Raw genomic sequence first — 18,383 nt, 5'->3', positions numbered from 1 at the left:
AACACTTATTACTAGCCTTCCAAGTCCCTACTTCCTTGTGCAATCCCTAAGGCAATTAGCCTCTATTTAATGTGAAAATACCCTATCCATAATTGCGCAATCCAAACATAAGTCCTCAACTGATTGCATGCACCATTTGTATAACTTGGAAAATTATACAACTGATAGTACCTAAGTCACCTGACACGGGGATTCGGGACACGTAGGATTCGGGATTCGTGGTGTCGGATTCGGTACACGCTGACCCCCGGAACAGGACACGTTATATATTATTTTATTAAAAAAATTATATATATATATAAAAAAATTTATAATATATTTAAAAATATATATATATATATATACATTAAAAATTAGATATTAGCATATTTCTTATACAAATTTTAATTAAAGATACAAATTTAATAATTTATTGATTTCAAAGTTCAAACATAGATCTTGATTCTTCATCTATAGCTATTAGCATGCATAGTACATACAAAATTCAAATAAATGTAGCTATGAACCCAAACTGTACTAAATACACGTGGGAGATAATTTTAACCTCTTTGTGTACAAAATTGTACGAACATGGCTTATAACTTCCGTTTATCCTTTGTTGGTTTGGATGGAGATGCATCCGCCTTTTTTTTAATAATTCACGTACATGTATATATTTTTAATTTGCGTAGCCATATTATTATTCTAGCCAAACTGTGATTGATTCAAAGTGAATGGGTAGGTTTTTTAAGCACAAGAATGAAAACATCACCTATTCCGTCAACTATCTTTCTTTATCATTATGTTTACAAAGAGATATTTTATATAAACTATATTAAAAATTAAATTAAAAATGGTATGTGCTTTCGTATTAATAAAATTATTAAAGATTACATTAAAAGTTAAAGATTTCAAATGAGCTTTGTCCATAAAATGTGGAATGCGGGGAAACATTACGCGTTGAGATGACTCCAATTATACGCTCATGGAAAAGTTACACAGGATCCGTTTCCATATTTCAGGATCTGGTTCCATATTTCAAGATTCATTTCCACGCAACATAGATACACCACGTGTTGGTTATGGGCCGCATTTAGGTGAATCCGGATCAGATCTGTGGATCCTAGACCCCAAAGGATTGGATCCGGTAACTTAGAAAAATAGATCCGGTACTGTTTTACAACCCCGACTCCTTTGCAATTGCCGTCAAATGGGAGAGACAACCCCTTTAAACCTAACAGCAGACCCGAAAACGAATCGGAAACCAGGACTCGATCTGAAAATCGTGACACGTTTTCGATTTTTTGAACACGCCCCTGGACATGACGTGCCACAAGAGGACACGATGAGTCCTTCCATAATGACACGTGTCAGGACAGAATCGTGTCCGATTCGGGATTTGTCCAGGGTTTTGGACGAATCCGGTTTCATAGGATAGTACATTGCCCCTAACTCTAATCTCATCTGGGTCTTCCTCTGAACTAACATGCATGAGTTATTTATGAGTGAATCTTCAGTTAACTGGTGTGGTATTGGTGATGCACTGGTGCACTACTCCACTACTAGACCTCTACTAGTTCTTCCAACTGTTAGAAGTAGTTTAACTGACTATAACTCAGTTAGGCGAATTCAACCTGGGCCCCTAAAATTTAGGGATCACTCTACATGACTCTAGATAGACTTCCAACTTGAATTTCCTAAGTCAATTAAGTCAATTTAACTTAATTAACTATTACAAGTTGCTATGAGAATAGAATCTCGATTTAATTCACAATTTAATTCAGGGACGAATTAAATTGGAATTTCTAGATGTTCTTTTGAACATTTTTTGTTGCAAATTTCAACATGCTTTAGGGGAGGGGGTGTGGAGAGGGTGGCTTAGATGAAGGAATTGACAAAATACCAAAAGGAGGGGGGCTACAAGTTGGTGGGAGGCTGACTTAGCATGCAAACTTGGCTATGGTAGAATGTATAAGCACTTCACTAGGGAGGGAACCAAAAAAAGCCTCATATATAATTCCATCATTCCCACTAAAGGGAACAAAAAAGGCAGATTACTTACTAGTAAGGGTAGCTTGTGGGATGCTTCACATTGGTCCTTCAATTCCTTTGATTTGTTAGAATCTTGAAGCTTTTGTCCAAACTAGGGATCATCATGATTCCTTTACTCTTCAAGTCAATTTTCGATTTTGGAGTCTTAGTCAACTTAGCCTTCCATATCTTCCAAAACAATAGCTTCAACCTCAAGGGAATAAGGTACCGTGCATGAGTATGGCCTACCATATTGCAAGAATAACGAAACCGAATGCGCCAATAGTCAATGAATCAAGTCCATGTGAAATCCACCAAAACCAATTTCAATTCCTTCCTCCAAGAGACCTCTTGTATCAAGCTCCACCTGCACCTAGGCCCATATCTAGTTAGTTTTGTCACTCTAACTTTCCTCTAGGTGGATGAACCAACCCATTTTTATTCTAATGGATTCGTGATTTTTTTCGTGCCAGAAAACCATAGGAAGCCACGGGAGGATTGCCCAAACCACGATGGATACAATTGGTTCTCTCATGGGGTCAAAATGAATTATCCACTCCTTTGAGAATAGTCCAAAATGACCCTAGCTCCAATCCTTCATTAAAATGACCTGCGTGTCCTTTGATGATCTAAACAAGAAACATATCTAGCGGCTAGCCAATAGATGGAAATTTGGATAGTGCCTAAAACTAGACACCAAGAAGAATTTAGCCAATGCTTAGGACTTCCCTCGCAGAGGATTTCCTGAAAACTGCCCAACCACTTCCTTTCCCACCAAATTTGGAATGCCATCAACATAAACATCCTTATCGACGAAATCCCTTTTGTGGATCAAATGCACTTGGCTCTCTTTGCATGCGCTGAACTATAAGGAGCATGCTAAGTGTTAGATGAGGAGTGAAGGTCACCCTAAGAAGTTGCTTTCGTTTTAGTCTATCTCGACTACAAGTTGATCGAGGATCTAGATCCTTCTTGCCTTCGCATGCAGGAGAGCTAATTTCTACATGTACGTTACCTTGTGCATCTACTCTACCACTTTGCATATCATGATGCATTTCTTTGTTGCTCACCACATCGCCTTCACCTAGACCTCTGTTTGTTTCGGACACCAGTTTGTAACACCTTGCATCTAGAGCCCTGTTGTCCGTTTGTTGTTCAATGAACTCTTTACCTATGCAACATATCTCCATCATACCCATGACATCTTCCCTAAAATCCAAAGCTTCCTTCTCCATGTCGTATTCACTTCTGGCGCCGCAAATGTGCGGGTCTCTCGGCCTATGATCCTCCTACAATAGTTAGACCTAGGGCATACCATTTGTGCCCAAGTTGTCGAGCCCACCTTCTGTGCTTAAACTTTGTGGGGAAATGAACGTTAATATAAATAGGAAGGAATTGTGCATTTAGCAATCTCTAAAGGTGGTTGATACAAAGTATGCCAAAAAATAAATGAGAAGCTGAATTCATGAAGCATCAAGCTTATATTACTGGGCGTTGGAAGATAAGAGCTTGCATTATTTGGTTAATTTCAGGTGACAAAGGTTCCAAATACTTTTATAATATATTGAGGACTAATGAAAGAGAGAGATCAACCCCAAGGGATAGCGCAGTTTGTTGAACCACCCTTAGGGATGCATTATTTTGGAAATGGGCAATGATGTCTATTTTTGTAGATTGATTTTTGTGATCATGCTATGTCTTATTGCAATGAGTTGGTCTTCATCGCTGGTAGGTTTTGTCGCCCCTTGATAAAGATACCATTACAAGCAGTGAACTGTGATATCATATTGTTCATTTGCTAACACTGAACTTTAAGATGAAGAGCGCTATCATGGGTATAATCTCCTCTTTGCTTTTTGTAGGCTGTAGCTAGACCAAGTACTCAATTAAATTCCACAGTGATCGAACAATGCCTTTGCCCCAAGGCATGTTACAGACGGGATGGCCAGAGGTCACAATGTTAAATCTAGTTGAGTCATTTGCAGCTACCAACCACTATTGTGGCTTGCAGTTGAACCTACCTTCATCTAGATATTCCAAGGAAGAGAGGAGGATCCCATGAGGTTTACCTTTGAAAAAACACCAAAGAGAGAGTTAATCAAATGGAAATCCTTTCATTTTGGGGGTCAAATTGTTTCTTGGCGCGAACTTCCTTTTATCGGAATGAGGTTAATGTGACCAAATTTCTCATTATGGGGGAACCATTAGGACCATTCGAATTGGTTACCTTTGGATAAGTAGCCACGAGTGCGCGGTAGATATTCAACCAAAGTTGCCTATGATTTACACCTTGCCCCAACTGTTGTTGAGTGTGCTGGTCCAGATCTACAAGCACTAACAAGTCACTTTGTAGGACTCAAATCTTGGCGGGGGTTACAGTAGCTACCCACTTTCACTAACTTGCAAACCATTATTGATAGGGGTCAAATTGTTAGTAATCAAGATGAAATTGTAGATGCCTTATTTGCATTCTATATATAATCGTGTATACCAAATATGCCAACTCGATTTTGATGGAAGAATTAGAGCAAGACATGCTCGTAGACAAGCCACTAATGAAAATAATCTATTGATATTAATGCTTCATTGGACTCCCTTCTTTCTTTGGAGGAGGTTAAAATAATAAAAAAGTAGTATCTATTTTGTGAAAAGTATTGTTTTCATTGCTAATGACTACTTTGATTTTATAAGGACGCTATCCTTTCCAGGACCTCTTGGCTCTGGTGTAAAAAGGGGACATGCTCATGGGGCAGCCACCCATGAAAATAATTTATTGATTTGAATGGTTCCTTGGATTCCCTTCTTTCTTTGGAGGAGGTTAAATGATAAAAGGGTAGTATTTATTTTGAAAAACGTATTGTTTTCATCGCTAATGACTACTTTGATTTTATAAGGATGCCATTCTTTCTATGTCTCATGGACCTGGTGTAAACAGGGGACATATTAAGCTAATTCTTAAAATTGGGGTAAATTTTGGATAGAAAATTGGAAACATACCTCTCTGGTCATAATGTCTTATAAAATTCTGGCAAAATCCGTAGGTTTGAGGTTCAGACTGTGTTGTTGGTTGTAATTTCTACTTCCTGAATTAGATTTGTTCCTAGTTAATATTTCTAAGGAAACCTTGTTTCCACTTTAGAACGTATGTATTGGGCCAAGAATTCTTGTCAAAGTATCATGATGAGTTTGAAAGTGATTAATTTAGGGAAGCCTATGAAAGGGTTGAATGGGTTTGTAACCATTTGGGTTGGTCCCATTGGGTCTTTGAGAAAGTTCATAAGTTTATTACTATGTTTAACCATCAATGTTCCTTTTAGAGGTGCTTCACAGTTAAAAATTAATTGAAGCATTTAACTGATCCAATTTCACTCCAATGAACAGCAGCCCTCTTGTGCTGGCCCTTTTTGTTTTGTTTGTTGAAACCTTGCATTGTTTTGTTAGAGGTCTCTCTGTAGTTCTCATTCCTAATGGCATGGTATCGGTTGAACTTCAATTTTCTGACAATACTTCTTTCAGCTGATGATATAAACTTTTCTCTTTAGGTTTGAAAGTGGGCCGCGTTAAATCAGAGTTAATATTTTGTAGTCACTCTCAAACTCATCATGATAGAGCAGGGTTTGAAATGGATTCCCCCTTCAAATGCTGCTTGATATGTGGGTATTCCTATTGCATTAAAAACACCATTTACAAATATGTGGAATTTGTTTTTGGAAAAGATAAACTAGTTAAATGGCATAATGGGGCTTTGTCCTTGGCAGGCACATTTTGAGTATTGCATAAATTGTTATCTGTTTTGCCTGTTTATTGTCCTTCATGTTGTTAACTAACAATGCTCAGTTTGAGGAAGAGGCATGTAGCTGCCCATAATATTTGTACTCTACCTAGAAGTAAATGTGCACTAGGACTGAGAAATCTAAGACGTCAAGAGGATGCTTTAGCCTCTAGATGTATTGTCAAATCTATTCAGGGAAATGGTTTCTCTAATGTTATATATAGGAACAAATCAGATGTGGTTTTCTTAAGAAATAAATAAATGGAAGATTTTTCTCTTTGTTGTGTCAAAAGTTGCTTTCTACAACCGAGAATGAGTGAGATGTGTAATCCTTCCATGCTCAACATGGAGTTGACGCATGGCATTTAGAAAAATATTTCAATGTTGGGCATAAATAAAATATTTCCATATATACCTAATGTAAAATAATTTATATCTATCTATATAAAGTAACTGAAAGTATGTGGGGAGATGTGTAATTCGATTAGTGCTTAACATGTACAAGTGGCATTAAAAAAATATTAATAACAAAAAAAACTTTTCTATGTTGGCCATAAATAAAATATTTGAATGTCCATATTGAATAAAATATTTCAATATCAATTTTATATATACATCCATCAAGCAATTGAACGTAAAAGAACTCTTTTGTATTGAAAGACACTTTCTACAAACCAGTGTGAGGGAGGTGTAATTCCTTTTGTGATCAACCTAGAGTTGACATGTGGCATTTAAAAACTCTCTCTCTCTCTCTCTATATATATATATATATATGTATGTATGTATGTATATATTTGAAATAAAATATTTTTAATGATTAAAACATTTGCATGGTATGTTGCTCAATTTGAGGGAGATGTTTAATTTCTTTAGTTCTCAACATAGGGTTGATAAATGGCACACACACATATTTTTTTTCATGTAACCAAGCACCCCTCCCTCTTGTAAGGAAGGTTAAGACATTTTTCAAGGCTCAAAACATTTAGCAAAAAGGCTCAAAACCATTACAACAATATACTCAATATGAGATCAACTTGTCACTTACGGAAATTGAATTTGAGTGGGGAGGATAACAATCATTCCTTCCAACCACCTAAGATAAACCCAATTGATGGTGTGTATATATGTGTGTGTGTGTAACCAACGTAGATCCATCTTAACTTTAAATCTATTATTCATTTGAGTTTCTACGAAAGTTAATTTTGTTTTGGTGGACAAGAAGATATTTTGTAGTAGATTCTTGATTTAGTCTATGCATTCACATAAGAAGACACCCTCCTATTGTTATCCTTTTATCCTTTGACTCCACTTGGCCAATGGACTTGAACCTAGTTTTTCTCCTTCCATCACCCTTTTATAATTTCTCCTTCACAACTCTGTTTTAGTAAAGTCAACTTTTCATTTTCACCTTGAGCCTTTATGATAATGCTTTAATAATCCTATTCTTGGGGAAGCTCCCCTTATGCAGAGGAGAGCTAGACTAAAGTGTGGGAGAAAGTTATCATGGTGACATTAGATAACCTCTTCAAGTTGCCTGTAGGCTAGAAATGCTCTTTTGCATCAAATGTGTCAATGAAAGAGTAGAACATAGGTAACAAAATTCCTCATTAAGAAGATTGTTCTTTTGTTAAGAAGCAATTTAATTGTGATTTAGTGTCCCTTTAAATCCTTTGTGTATATTGATAGAAAATTTCATTATGTACCTTCTTTCTTAAGTTGGATTAGCTACATATTCCATTTTTTGTTAGTAGACACACTCTCATACACATTTATAGGACTTTATTCATTTTTATTCCTACAAAAGTTAATTCGTTTTGGTGGACAAAAAGATAAGTGTTATATCTCTGATATGAAAATATAAGATAATAGAAATAAACCCAAGAAATAGCAGATAGAAATACATAAAAATGATTCACTTTATTGATATCAAACCCTTAAGGTAGGGCAACACCATACATTCACTCCTTAAGGAAGGAGAACACTCCACAAGTCATATCCCTGTTCATACAATAATCCTTGACATCTCTCAATGGGGAGTCTCTAGCCTCTATATAGGCCTCATACATACAATACCATGGGTCATTACCATGGTTCCCTCAATACCATCTATCTAATACCATGGGCTTATACATTATTGCTAACTACTTGTGGTCCCTTACATGATACGGGTTAACAACTTTATTTATTACTATTGCCCATCCCATTATTATTCCGTTTTGTACCCCATATTATCCCCCTTAGGTATACTACATTCCACCCCCCTTAACATGTTTCGTCCTCGAAACATGGGAATAACACAAATAATACGATCTACTCAAAAGAGTAGTCCACTGGTACCATGCACGTGCATCTAGCCATCCAAGAGAAAGGTGAAGCCTTGATCCAGCTAGTGCCTCGCTCGCTTGAGATGGAAGTTGACCATGGCGGCTCTTCTGTGTTGATGTGTAGTAGGTGGATCGCCGGTACTCTCTATCTATCATGTGGGGGTTATTGTCCTTGTGGCTAATTCGTTGCTATCTTGTTGGTTGTTTTCTTGTGGGGTGATGTGGGTGGTGATATGCTAAAGTTTTAACCAACAGTGGAGCCTGAGTGGCATCTGGTACATGTTGTGGTGCTTGCTGTTGTTTTTTATCTTCCAATATTACTTCAACCACTGAGTCCTCATCTGATGTATCAGTACCTGTAACCTTTTTTGCTTCAGCCTCTATCTGTTTTTCTGGTACCTGGTTTGATGTTTGTGTGTGGTTGTCGACCATCAATGGCTCATCATCTGATATGTTAGTCCCTGGAACATCTTCTGCTTCAGCCTCCGTGGACTCTACCTGTTTATTGATGGAAATATCCTATAATGTAATTTTCTTCTTTTAATACCAGAGCTTCAGGAATTTCTTCTGCACATTAATATTGACAGTACCCACAGATTCCATCCTAGGATATACTAAAACAACATCTATGTTATCCATATTTGAAGTGTAAAAATCACAATGCAACACATACTTATGCATCGAAAGCTTCATATCTTTATAAACTTGCACATCCTCATCATTAACATATGTGTTTTCAATGTGTTTTGCTGGCACTTGCAAATTTTTTGCCAAATTGACATTTATGAGATTTTTCTTGCAACTAGGATTTATAGATACAATGATCTTCTCCTTCTGAATCAATCCGTGAATCTGCAATAAGGAGACACTCGTAGAAAATAACCCCTTACGTGTCTCATTCTCATTTTTTCTAGCACGAGACCATTTGTCTAAAAGGACTCTTCCAAATTTTGCATCTGAAAGTTTGGTCAACTGCTTGTAGTCAAGTGGAACCACCATTTGGCAGCCTCATCTTTGAAACCAAGCTACACTGAATCCTTCCAATCTTTTGCCCATACTGACTTTTTTTGTTTTATGTATTCTTCAATAGGAGGACCATTATCTTTTCCTGTAAAACTTAGAACTGCCATGAAGAGGGTTTTGAAAAAAATTCACTTAGCGAAAATTTGAAATGGCTACAATTTTGTCAAGATTGCTCAGAATCCCTATTATGACCTGTTTTTGGGAATGGAACAACCATTCTGCATCTTCTCATGTGGTAGAAATCCCGATTTAGGCACTAGAATTTTCTTATTCACGCTACAACTGTCCTGCCGACACAAAAATTTGCTGAAAAATAGCTGATTTTAAATCAGCGATATCTCTCTCATCTAGACTCCGATTTGACTGATTTTTTTTTTGAACTTGGATATTTTTTCACAAACAATCCAGATCTGCAATTAGATTCTGCAGATTTTGCACTAGAATGTACAGATTTGCTCGGCAAACTCGCCGCCCTGAAAAATCTCTGCCACTCAACTGATTTTTATATCAGCGATATCTCCCTCATTCGGATTCCGATTCGGCCAATTTTCTTTTCAAACTAAGTATTTTTTCACCAACAACCCAGATATGCAATTAGGTTTTGCAGATTTTGCCCCAAATCATACAGATCTGATCTGCAAACTCGCTGCCCCGAAAAATGTCTGCAACACCACTGATTTTTAAATCAGCGATATCTCCTTCATCCGGACTTCGATTCAGCCTAATTTTTTTTTGAAATCGGGTATTTTTTCACAAACAATCCAGATCTGCAATTAGATTCTGCAGATTTTGCACCAGGACGTAGAGATTTGCGCTGCAAACTCGCTGCCTCGAAAAAATGTCTACAACACCACTGCTTTTTAGATCAACGATATCTCCTTCATTTGGACTCCGATTTGGCCGATTTTTTTTTGAACTTGGGGCTTTTTTCACAAAGAATCCAAATCTGCAATTAGATTTTGCAGATTTTGCCCCAAAACGTACATATCTGATATGCAAACTCACCGCCCCAGAAAGTTCCTGCAAAAATTATAAAAAAAATTCTCCACTTTTGCCCAAGAAAGTGCTCTGATACCACTTGTTATATCTTTGATCTGAAAATATAGGATAATAGAAATAAACCCAAGAAGTAACAGATAGAAATACATAGAAATGATTCACTTTATTGATATCAAACCCTTAAGGTAGGGCAACACCATACATTCACTCCTTAAGGAAGGAGAACACTCCACAAGCCATATGCCTGTTCATACAATAATGCTTGACATCTCTCAATGGGGAGTCTCTAGCTTCTATATAGGCCTCATACATACAATACCATGGGTCATTACCATGGTTCCCTCAATACCATCTATCTAATATCATGGGATTATTACATTATTGCTAACTACTTGACCTTATTTATTACTATTGCCCATCCCATTATCATTCCATTGGGTACCTCCCTTTGTACCCCATATTACCCCCCCTAGGTATACTACAATAAGATTGTGGTAGGCTCCTCATTCTAGCTACACAATCACATAAGAAGACACCCTCCTATCGTTATCCTTTAACTTTGCTTGCCTAATTGACTTGACGCAATTTTGATCCTTCCATGACACTTCTATAATCTATCTTTCACAACTAGGTTTTGCTAAAGATAACTTCTCATTTTCACCTTTAACCTTCTTGATGGAACAAACAAAGTTTGTTTTTCAAGTTAAATACTCCTGAAGACTTGGAATATGTAGATCTCCATTGAAGATACAAGATTATATATTAAATGTATGAATAAGAATGATGATACAATTGGGAGTGAGGGTCCTGTATATATAGTCAGGTAAGTACCCTTTCACGAACAATCATGTCTGTAGAGACATGCCTCTTTGTTTAACTAATTATTATTTAATTACATATTATTATGATTATTATTTATTATCTATATTTATTACTTTTACATAAATTATATTCATAACATTGCCTTCCCCTTCAAAAAGCTTTGTCCTCAAAGCTTGTTGATGAAAAGGCTTGATCTCTTTTTTTGTTTCGAATGTCTTCTCATCTTGGAACTGTCATCTTCGTTGATACAAGTTGATATGATCCTCTAAGTGACAAACAAAACTGTCGCACTGAGAAGGGATCAGACCATCCTAAATCAATCTTTTGTGGAATCTTGTGGTGACTGGAAACTTGTGATGAATTGTTATCACATGAGTGGAATGCGTTGACATTAGTATTCTTCAGAACATCATTTTGTTGTTTTTGTTTTAAATATGCAGCTTGATTGAGTTGTCTACTCTCATGATTCAGATGTCGATAAGGAATTCTAGTGATTTGATTTTCCCTTATCTTGTTTGTGTCGTTTTCTTGATTTATTTGAAGTACCTGATTTCCTTTAGTTATGGAAGTTGAATGGTTAATTTCTGGATCTTCACTTGAATCTTTTGTTGCTGGAACTGCAACATCTGAGTATTGTGATATTGACTGGATGAGTATTTGTTGTTTTTATCAACTTCAATTTCTACATTTGATATTTCCTTCTCAGTAAGTTGTTGTACCTTGTTTTCTAATGAATTTGTCCTTCTTAAGCTTCTTAATTTGTGTCAATTATTTTTCACTATGGTCTTTAAGTCGAGAAACTTCTTCATTTTTGTGAGTGGTGATCTTGTCAATTTCTCTTTGTATATTTTGTAGTACCTTTTTACCTTCTTGAAAATTATTTTTGAAATATCTTGTATGTCTTTTGGTGTTATTGAATTTGGCTTTAGTGTAACATCATGGAGTGTTATTTTCTTTTTCCTGTAGGAAAAAGTTAAAAACTTCTTTTTCGTATTTAATATGAAGGGTCCCAGAGTTTCCATCCAGGGTGAGCCCAAAATAATGTCGCCTTGATTGTTCCATAGGGTTTGAACTGAGTATTACTCCATGGGGGTTTATTAGTATGCAACAATGAATTCTGAGTACAATCTTTGGAAGCTCAACTAGGTGTCCAAACAACAAGATCTGAGAGAAAATATTTAGAGGGAATAATTCTCACTCCACAAGCAAACCCGAGGCCTCTGAAACCTGGCTGTCAACCTCTGTGCAGGCTGAATCTGCTTTTGACGATCCGCGCATCTGTTTTGGGAAAACCGGTGCGGCGCTAATTTGTGACGTTAGGAAAACCCGCACGATCCTTGTGACTAATTTGGGTTAGTTGCGCTAGGAATACTTCAGTCACTTGCTTTTGCCTCTTCGGATCTGGAAATCTTCCTCCGGATCACTGTCTCTGCCCCTCTAACACTTTGCTACTCGATCTTTGACTTGATCACTCTTGCTGACCTGCACTGGAGGATCAATTTGTTTAGATCACTGAGTATCTGCAACTAGTCACACTCTCAAGTGCTCCTCACTTGTATTTTCCATCTAACCATTGATTTCTTCTTATAATCCTCTGTTGGGGCTCTAATGACCAAGATTAAATCTTAATCAAGGGCCCAAATTAATCCCCAGGCGATCCGTGTGAGTTTCTAGAGAATTCTCACCTTGACTTAATTAATTCCTATGTTGCGGGAAACGTTAGGTCTGAGCCCATTTATGGACAGAAATGATACGGAAACGCGTTTCCAGGTTGTACAACCACGTTTCAATGATAAAGTGACTTTTTTTTCAAAATTTTCTTTTGATTTTTGATTTTATTTTTTTATTTTCACTCCCTTGCAATTTAGGGGTGATAGAGGGAGCTATTGAAGATTGGAAACACTTTTTTTGAGTGGGGTAGTCTATTGTTCAAGCTTATGGCCCTAGTGTTGATATGCAGTGTATGATAATGTTAAATTTTTAAAGTAAAAGTGACATTCTCCTTTATCTTTCATTTTCATCATTTTACTTAAATTTTTAACATTACCATGAAATGACTTGGGATGTTTGAGAATGGTTTCGCCCTCATTGGATTTCGTATGGAGAAAGTAGAATTTTAGATCTCACTCAAAATCCAACAGACTTATCAATTTTTTTTTTAGTTTTCAGGATTTCAGGATTGGGGGGATTGCAATATTTCCATTGGATTTTGTCATGTACTATGGTATAGAACTTGTATTTAACCAAGAGAACCAAGCCCTCTATGCAGGGGAGACTCCCAATAATCAAGAGCACCTAGTGTACTAAGGCCATTCAACTATGCGGGAGGAGACTCCCAATCAAGCATGAGACAAGAAATTAGAAATTTCTCGTAGCTGATTTTGGATATTGCTATTTTCATTATGTGATCATTCATGAGTAAATGTGATGTAAATTTAGAGACTTATAGTTTATGCATTGACATTGGACAATTTAATCATAATGTAAAAAGTTATAATGTATTATGCTTTATGATTGCACATATTTCTTAAATGTCCATATATATATATATTGCATTTCCCCGTTTCCAAAATTGGGGGGAGGGGGGCGGGATCACGTTTTGTAACCGTACCCGTTTTCTCGTATCATGCAACTTAAATTAATTATGATTAATTAACCATTTTTCCTAAGTTTAGACTTAGGAAATATCAAAAAATAGATTGATAATCTAATTAAGTCAGCTCTAGGTGGAATTTCTAGAAACGATTTCTGGGTTTTGGAGATCTCATGCATTCTAGCCCCTCCACCAAATTTCATGGCTAGAACATATCCGATGTACAAAAACTAACATAGGACTCACAAAGATTGAGAAGAAGGAGATCTCTCTTGTCTACACACACACTATTTATTCAAAATTATAGACATCAAATAGAAAGATCTACAAATTCCACCACAACTTAGAGCATTTAAAATAGGATCATCCGGAGCCCAAATGATGATTGGTTCATATCCCTGATATGACATGGGAGGGTTTGCACGTCATTTGTTGACCCCAATGTTGGAGATTGTTTTTGTATGGATGTCTCCTGGGATTGAATAAGTGCTTCTCTAGAAAGAGTTTGTAAGTTTAATGCCTATTTTCTATATCTTGTCTATTGTATTTGTGTAGTAGTGTTTCTATTTTTTGTGCCATGATGAAACTGGTAAATCTTTTTTGAAATCTTGCTCCTTTATGATATGCAAAATTGTCTTTTTGGAAACTTTAAGGGAACTCTGAGTCTGCATCTCTTAAGTTTAAATTTTCCCCTCGCAAGAAAAATAGCTAGGGTTTTAAAATTGCACACCCTAGTCATCCCCCCTTACTCCAACAAGGCCATTCTTGTTGAACTTTACCCTAGGGGACTAGATTTAGCCCATTTAGGACAAGGCACTAGTTATAATTATGTTGATCAACCATCTTGTTAATTAAATTTCTCCTTCTTCCTAGATATTTAGGGTTAGGGCTAGGGTTTTATGTGAAAAACTGCTAAAAATTAAATTCATGCTGATGTTCTATGGTATTTAAAGTAGGAAATGCATGAATAAATAATATAATAGCAAATCTAGCATTGTTGGATGCCAAATTCTCCTCTCTAGGGCTGATGTCATCATTTATTTTGCTGTTTATGTATGATTGCAGCCATAAACTCCTTTAAGAACCCTAAATCCTTGGTATTTATTTGAAGTTCTTATCTTCTTTGTTGACCAACGATTAGAAGACCTTTTCTTTAGGCTGTTGTATGACATCAAATGCCTATTGGTGTAGGAATTGGGTACCTGAAATTTGGCATGGAATATTTAGGACCTCCAGGCTCCACCGGTATTGTATCCTGTCCTATAGACGTCATTACCTGCACCTTCAGCCATATTCATTGAATACGTTTGGGTGAACCTTTAGAGAAGCTTCCTTTGTGGTCAAACACCACTAAAGAGCAGGAGAGAAAGGTTGCTAAGGTGATGGTTGCAACTGTTTCTCTTGTTTCCCTAAGGTCTGGTTCTGCCTACTGTGGTTTTGCACTAGGCCTGCTAGATTTTGTGGCGATGTGTACCACAAAACCTGAGCCAAAGATGAATGGAAGAATGGAAATGAGGAAGTTGATGCATGGGAGTGCTTCAGGCAATTTGGTAATGCCATGGGGTGTGCCTAGGGAGTGAGGGTGATTTGATGGTGGAGTGGTGTTAGAGCACATCAAAAGTGTTGAACTCAGGAGCAATTCTGACAGTTTCCAGAGACAGGCAAGGAGCAATATCTAAAGGGAGGGAGTGCACTCCTTGAGCACTCCCATTGGCAAATTGTTTTGGTTGTGCTCTTAGGAATGCTCCCTGAGCGAACAGCTTCAGGAGTGTGAATCCAGAGCAGGATCACTGCCCTACAGGGAAATTATGGTATCTCTGATGTAATTGGTTAATGGTGATGGTTCACTATTCCAGATATCCATTCTGGCTGTGGGGGATTGAGGAGGAGCCCAAGTTGGAGGATTCTTTGAATGCTCGTGGTTCACCAATGAAACCCCAAACTGATATTGAGTTTACTCCGGTCAAATTCTCCTGACCATCAAGGGTATAATTTACACCATGATTATACCTAGGATACTCATGATTGAAAATGTTTTATTCTTCAGTGATGCTGAACTTTTTTAATTTTTTTATGGTCTTTTTGATACAGTTGCCCTTGGTTATCTTTGGTAAATTGATATAGCTGGTCTTATTTTTTGCTTGGTTATATTTGGTTTTAATTTTTTTCGTCCATGTTACTGAAATTTTGTCTTTTACAGTGGCATTTTTGTAACTTTGTTCCACAATTCGTTTTTTACAGTTTTATCTAGAGAATGGCATAGGTTTGTACTTTGTTTTTTTCCAAGGTTCAATATTTTAAAAAAGGTTTTGCTTTTATAGAAACTATTACTACAATTTCTTTAAGTTGAAGCATATTTTGATACAGTTGCCCTTGGTTATCTTTGGTAAATTGATATAGCTGGTCTTATTTTTTGCTTGGTTATATTTGGTTTTAATTTTTTTCGTCCATGTTACTGAAATTTTGTCTTTTACAGTGGCATTTTTGTAACTTTGTTCCACAATTCGTTTTTTACAGTTTTATCTAGAGAATGGCATAGGTTTGTACTTTGTTTTTTTCCAAGGTTCAATATTTTAAAAAAGGTTTTGCTTTTATAGAAACTATTACTACAATTTCTTTAAGTTGAAGCATACTTTGAACCTTGGATGTCAATCCTTGGAAACGAGAGCTGTATATCGCCAAAGGATAGAAGTCCATTTAGCAAATCGGCTGCCGTGAATGATTGATATATTCATTTTTTTAATTAGTCACTCTTTGAGAGTAAAACAACAGTGACGTTTTTATGTTTTATGTGGTCAACTTTAGCTACATAAAAAGTCATTCCAGTTTGCAAACTAAGAGAATAGACTAATAGGACGATACTTTCAAGATATATTGGTAGGAATTTTGTGAAGTTCTTATTCATGAGTGTGAGTATGACTAGTTACTTATCAATACATGGATTTTCTTGTACAGGGAATTATTCAAATGAACACACAAATAATCTCTTTATAATGCTTTTATCAACAGATATGTTAGCTTTCTCTGACAATATTGTCCCTTTGTTTGGTGCAGATGCAGGCAGTTGCATTGCTGTACAATTATTATCATCGGAAAAATTATCCACATCTTGAATTCCTTAACTGCCTCAATTTCTGCAGGCTTGCTGTCGTTACATGCACAAAACTTATAGCGTATATGGGAGTCATGAAGGGTGGTAAGCAATCAGAATCTAATTACCCTCAGCATCTTGCTACACCCACTGAGAGAATGGTTAAAGAGGCCTGTGAAACATGCAAAGCGCTTGAATCCCCAAAGACAATGCCTGACCTAAAGGCTTGGCCAACGTCTAAAGTTGCAGTATTCATAGTTGACACTATGAAAGAGAGGTGCATCCTCACTTATGGTTCAATTACAAAAGGAGTCTGGTCTCTTGTCGAGAAAGAAGTCGATGGTTTTGACAACTTACCTGGAGGATCTTTTGAGTCTGACAAGAAGAATTGGGTAAAGCAAAAAGAAAAAGGTGCAAATAAGAGGGCAGTGGGAAGTGTTTTAAATGCTGGAGATAATGAAGGTGTAATGAAGGACAAGTTTCTCCAGTTGGCCTTTTCAGCTGTGAAGGAACAAACAGGTACTTCTCTTTGTCTGCCTTCACTCTATATCTGGAATTGTTTCAATCTGCCCACACAATATCTTATGATGAGCAAATATTAAACAACCAAGAAAGAGTAACATCACAAGATTGCTGTTGAGCAAATATGAAACTGCCAAAAAGGAGTAAACATCAGAAGAGTGCTTTATTACTATTGTTGTTGTTGCAATCATTTTCCAGAAACAGTCTGTAGATTATCTACTATGCAGTTGATTTATTGTATTTTAGGCAATCCATCACTTGTACACACACATTTAGGTCCGTAGCTTCTCTTCTATATTCTTCATTCTTACTTGGCTTTTATCGGCATTCAGTTTTGGTGTTAGATCATTAACATTTGTTTTGTATTTTGAAGAAACTGTTTATTTAAGAAGACCTGTTCCTGGATAACAACATAGTTTGATTTATTATTTTAGATGGAGGTCTACAAGGAAAATATTCTGAAGATGAGATGATCATGTTGCTCACAATGTATTTTGAACAGGCATTGATGAACATAGCCTGGAAGTAATGTCAAAGATGTTGGTTTATTCTTTATCCAAAACTAAGACAAGCTGTCTTCTATATATGATGCGGTACGTAAGGGAAACTCATGAGTTTGTAACTCATAGAGAGGCGAAATGGGTTCCACTCAATGAAGCTCTTAATAGGTATGCAATGTCAGTTAATTCACTTGTCAAGGATTGTCATTCTTAAGTTGCCAGAAAAGATATGTTTAAGTATTCTTTCATTAGAGTTCTTGATTTATGCAGGATAAAACATTGTATCCCTTGTCTAAAGTACAATTTTTCTTTTGGATTTAAACTCAGATGTTAGGATCTCCTCTAAGTAAAGTTTGGTCAGTCCTTTTGGGTGAATTTTACAACCTTTTAGATATGTAGAAATGGATGCTGTGGGTGAGATGTAATGATTATCTCCAGTCGATATGCGTGAGTCCATCGCAGCATTTTGTCTTCTATTTTTCAGGTTACAGATGCAAGCAGCTGAATATGTAACTGAAGTGTATAAACTGTATTTTTTTGTTGCAGTGTAGAAGGGCCGTTGATTGAAATTGTCTCACCAGGTAATTTTGGGGCTGCAACAACAGTTTCCTACTTTCATCTACGACCATATTATGATGCTATCCATGCTTGGTGGTCCAGGTACATAGTGATATATAATGTTGAACAATTGCAATTTGTAGTAGTTTGAATTAAAATGTTTTATGTT

General features: G+C 36.5%; 1 protein-coding gene across 4 annotated transcripts in view; it reads left to right on the top strand.

Moving 5' to 3' along the window:
* Positions 1 to 18,383, top strand: part of LOC149153988 (uncharacterized) — a 180,696-nt gene that overhangs the window by 21,195 nt on the left and 141,118 nt on the right. For all 4 annotated transcript variants that reach the window (XM_089438697.1, XM_089438695.1, XM_089438696.1 and 1 more), the window contains exons 3-5: positions 16,598 to 17,153; positions 17,659 to 17,824; positions 18,203 to 18,316. In XM_089438697.1, the coding sequence (XP_089294823.1) occupies positions 16,598 to 17,153; positions 17,659 to 17,824; positions 18,203 to 18,316 (836 nt within the window). The remainder of the gene's footprint in view (positions 1 to 16,597; positions 17,154 to 17,658; positions 17,825 to 18,202; positions 18,317 to 18,383) is intronic.

Source organism: Pinus tabuliformis, chromosome 9, assembly GCF_031772625.1.
Source record: "Pinus tabuliformis cultivar Carrire ecotype Pingquan chromosome 9, CPIR1, whole genome shotgun sequence".
Lineage (NCBI taxonomy): Eukaryota > Viridiplantae > Streptophyta > Pinopsida > Pinales > Pinaceae > Pinus > Pinus tabuliformis.
This window is presented reverse-complemented; position numbering and strand designations above follow the sequence as displayed.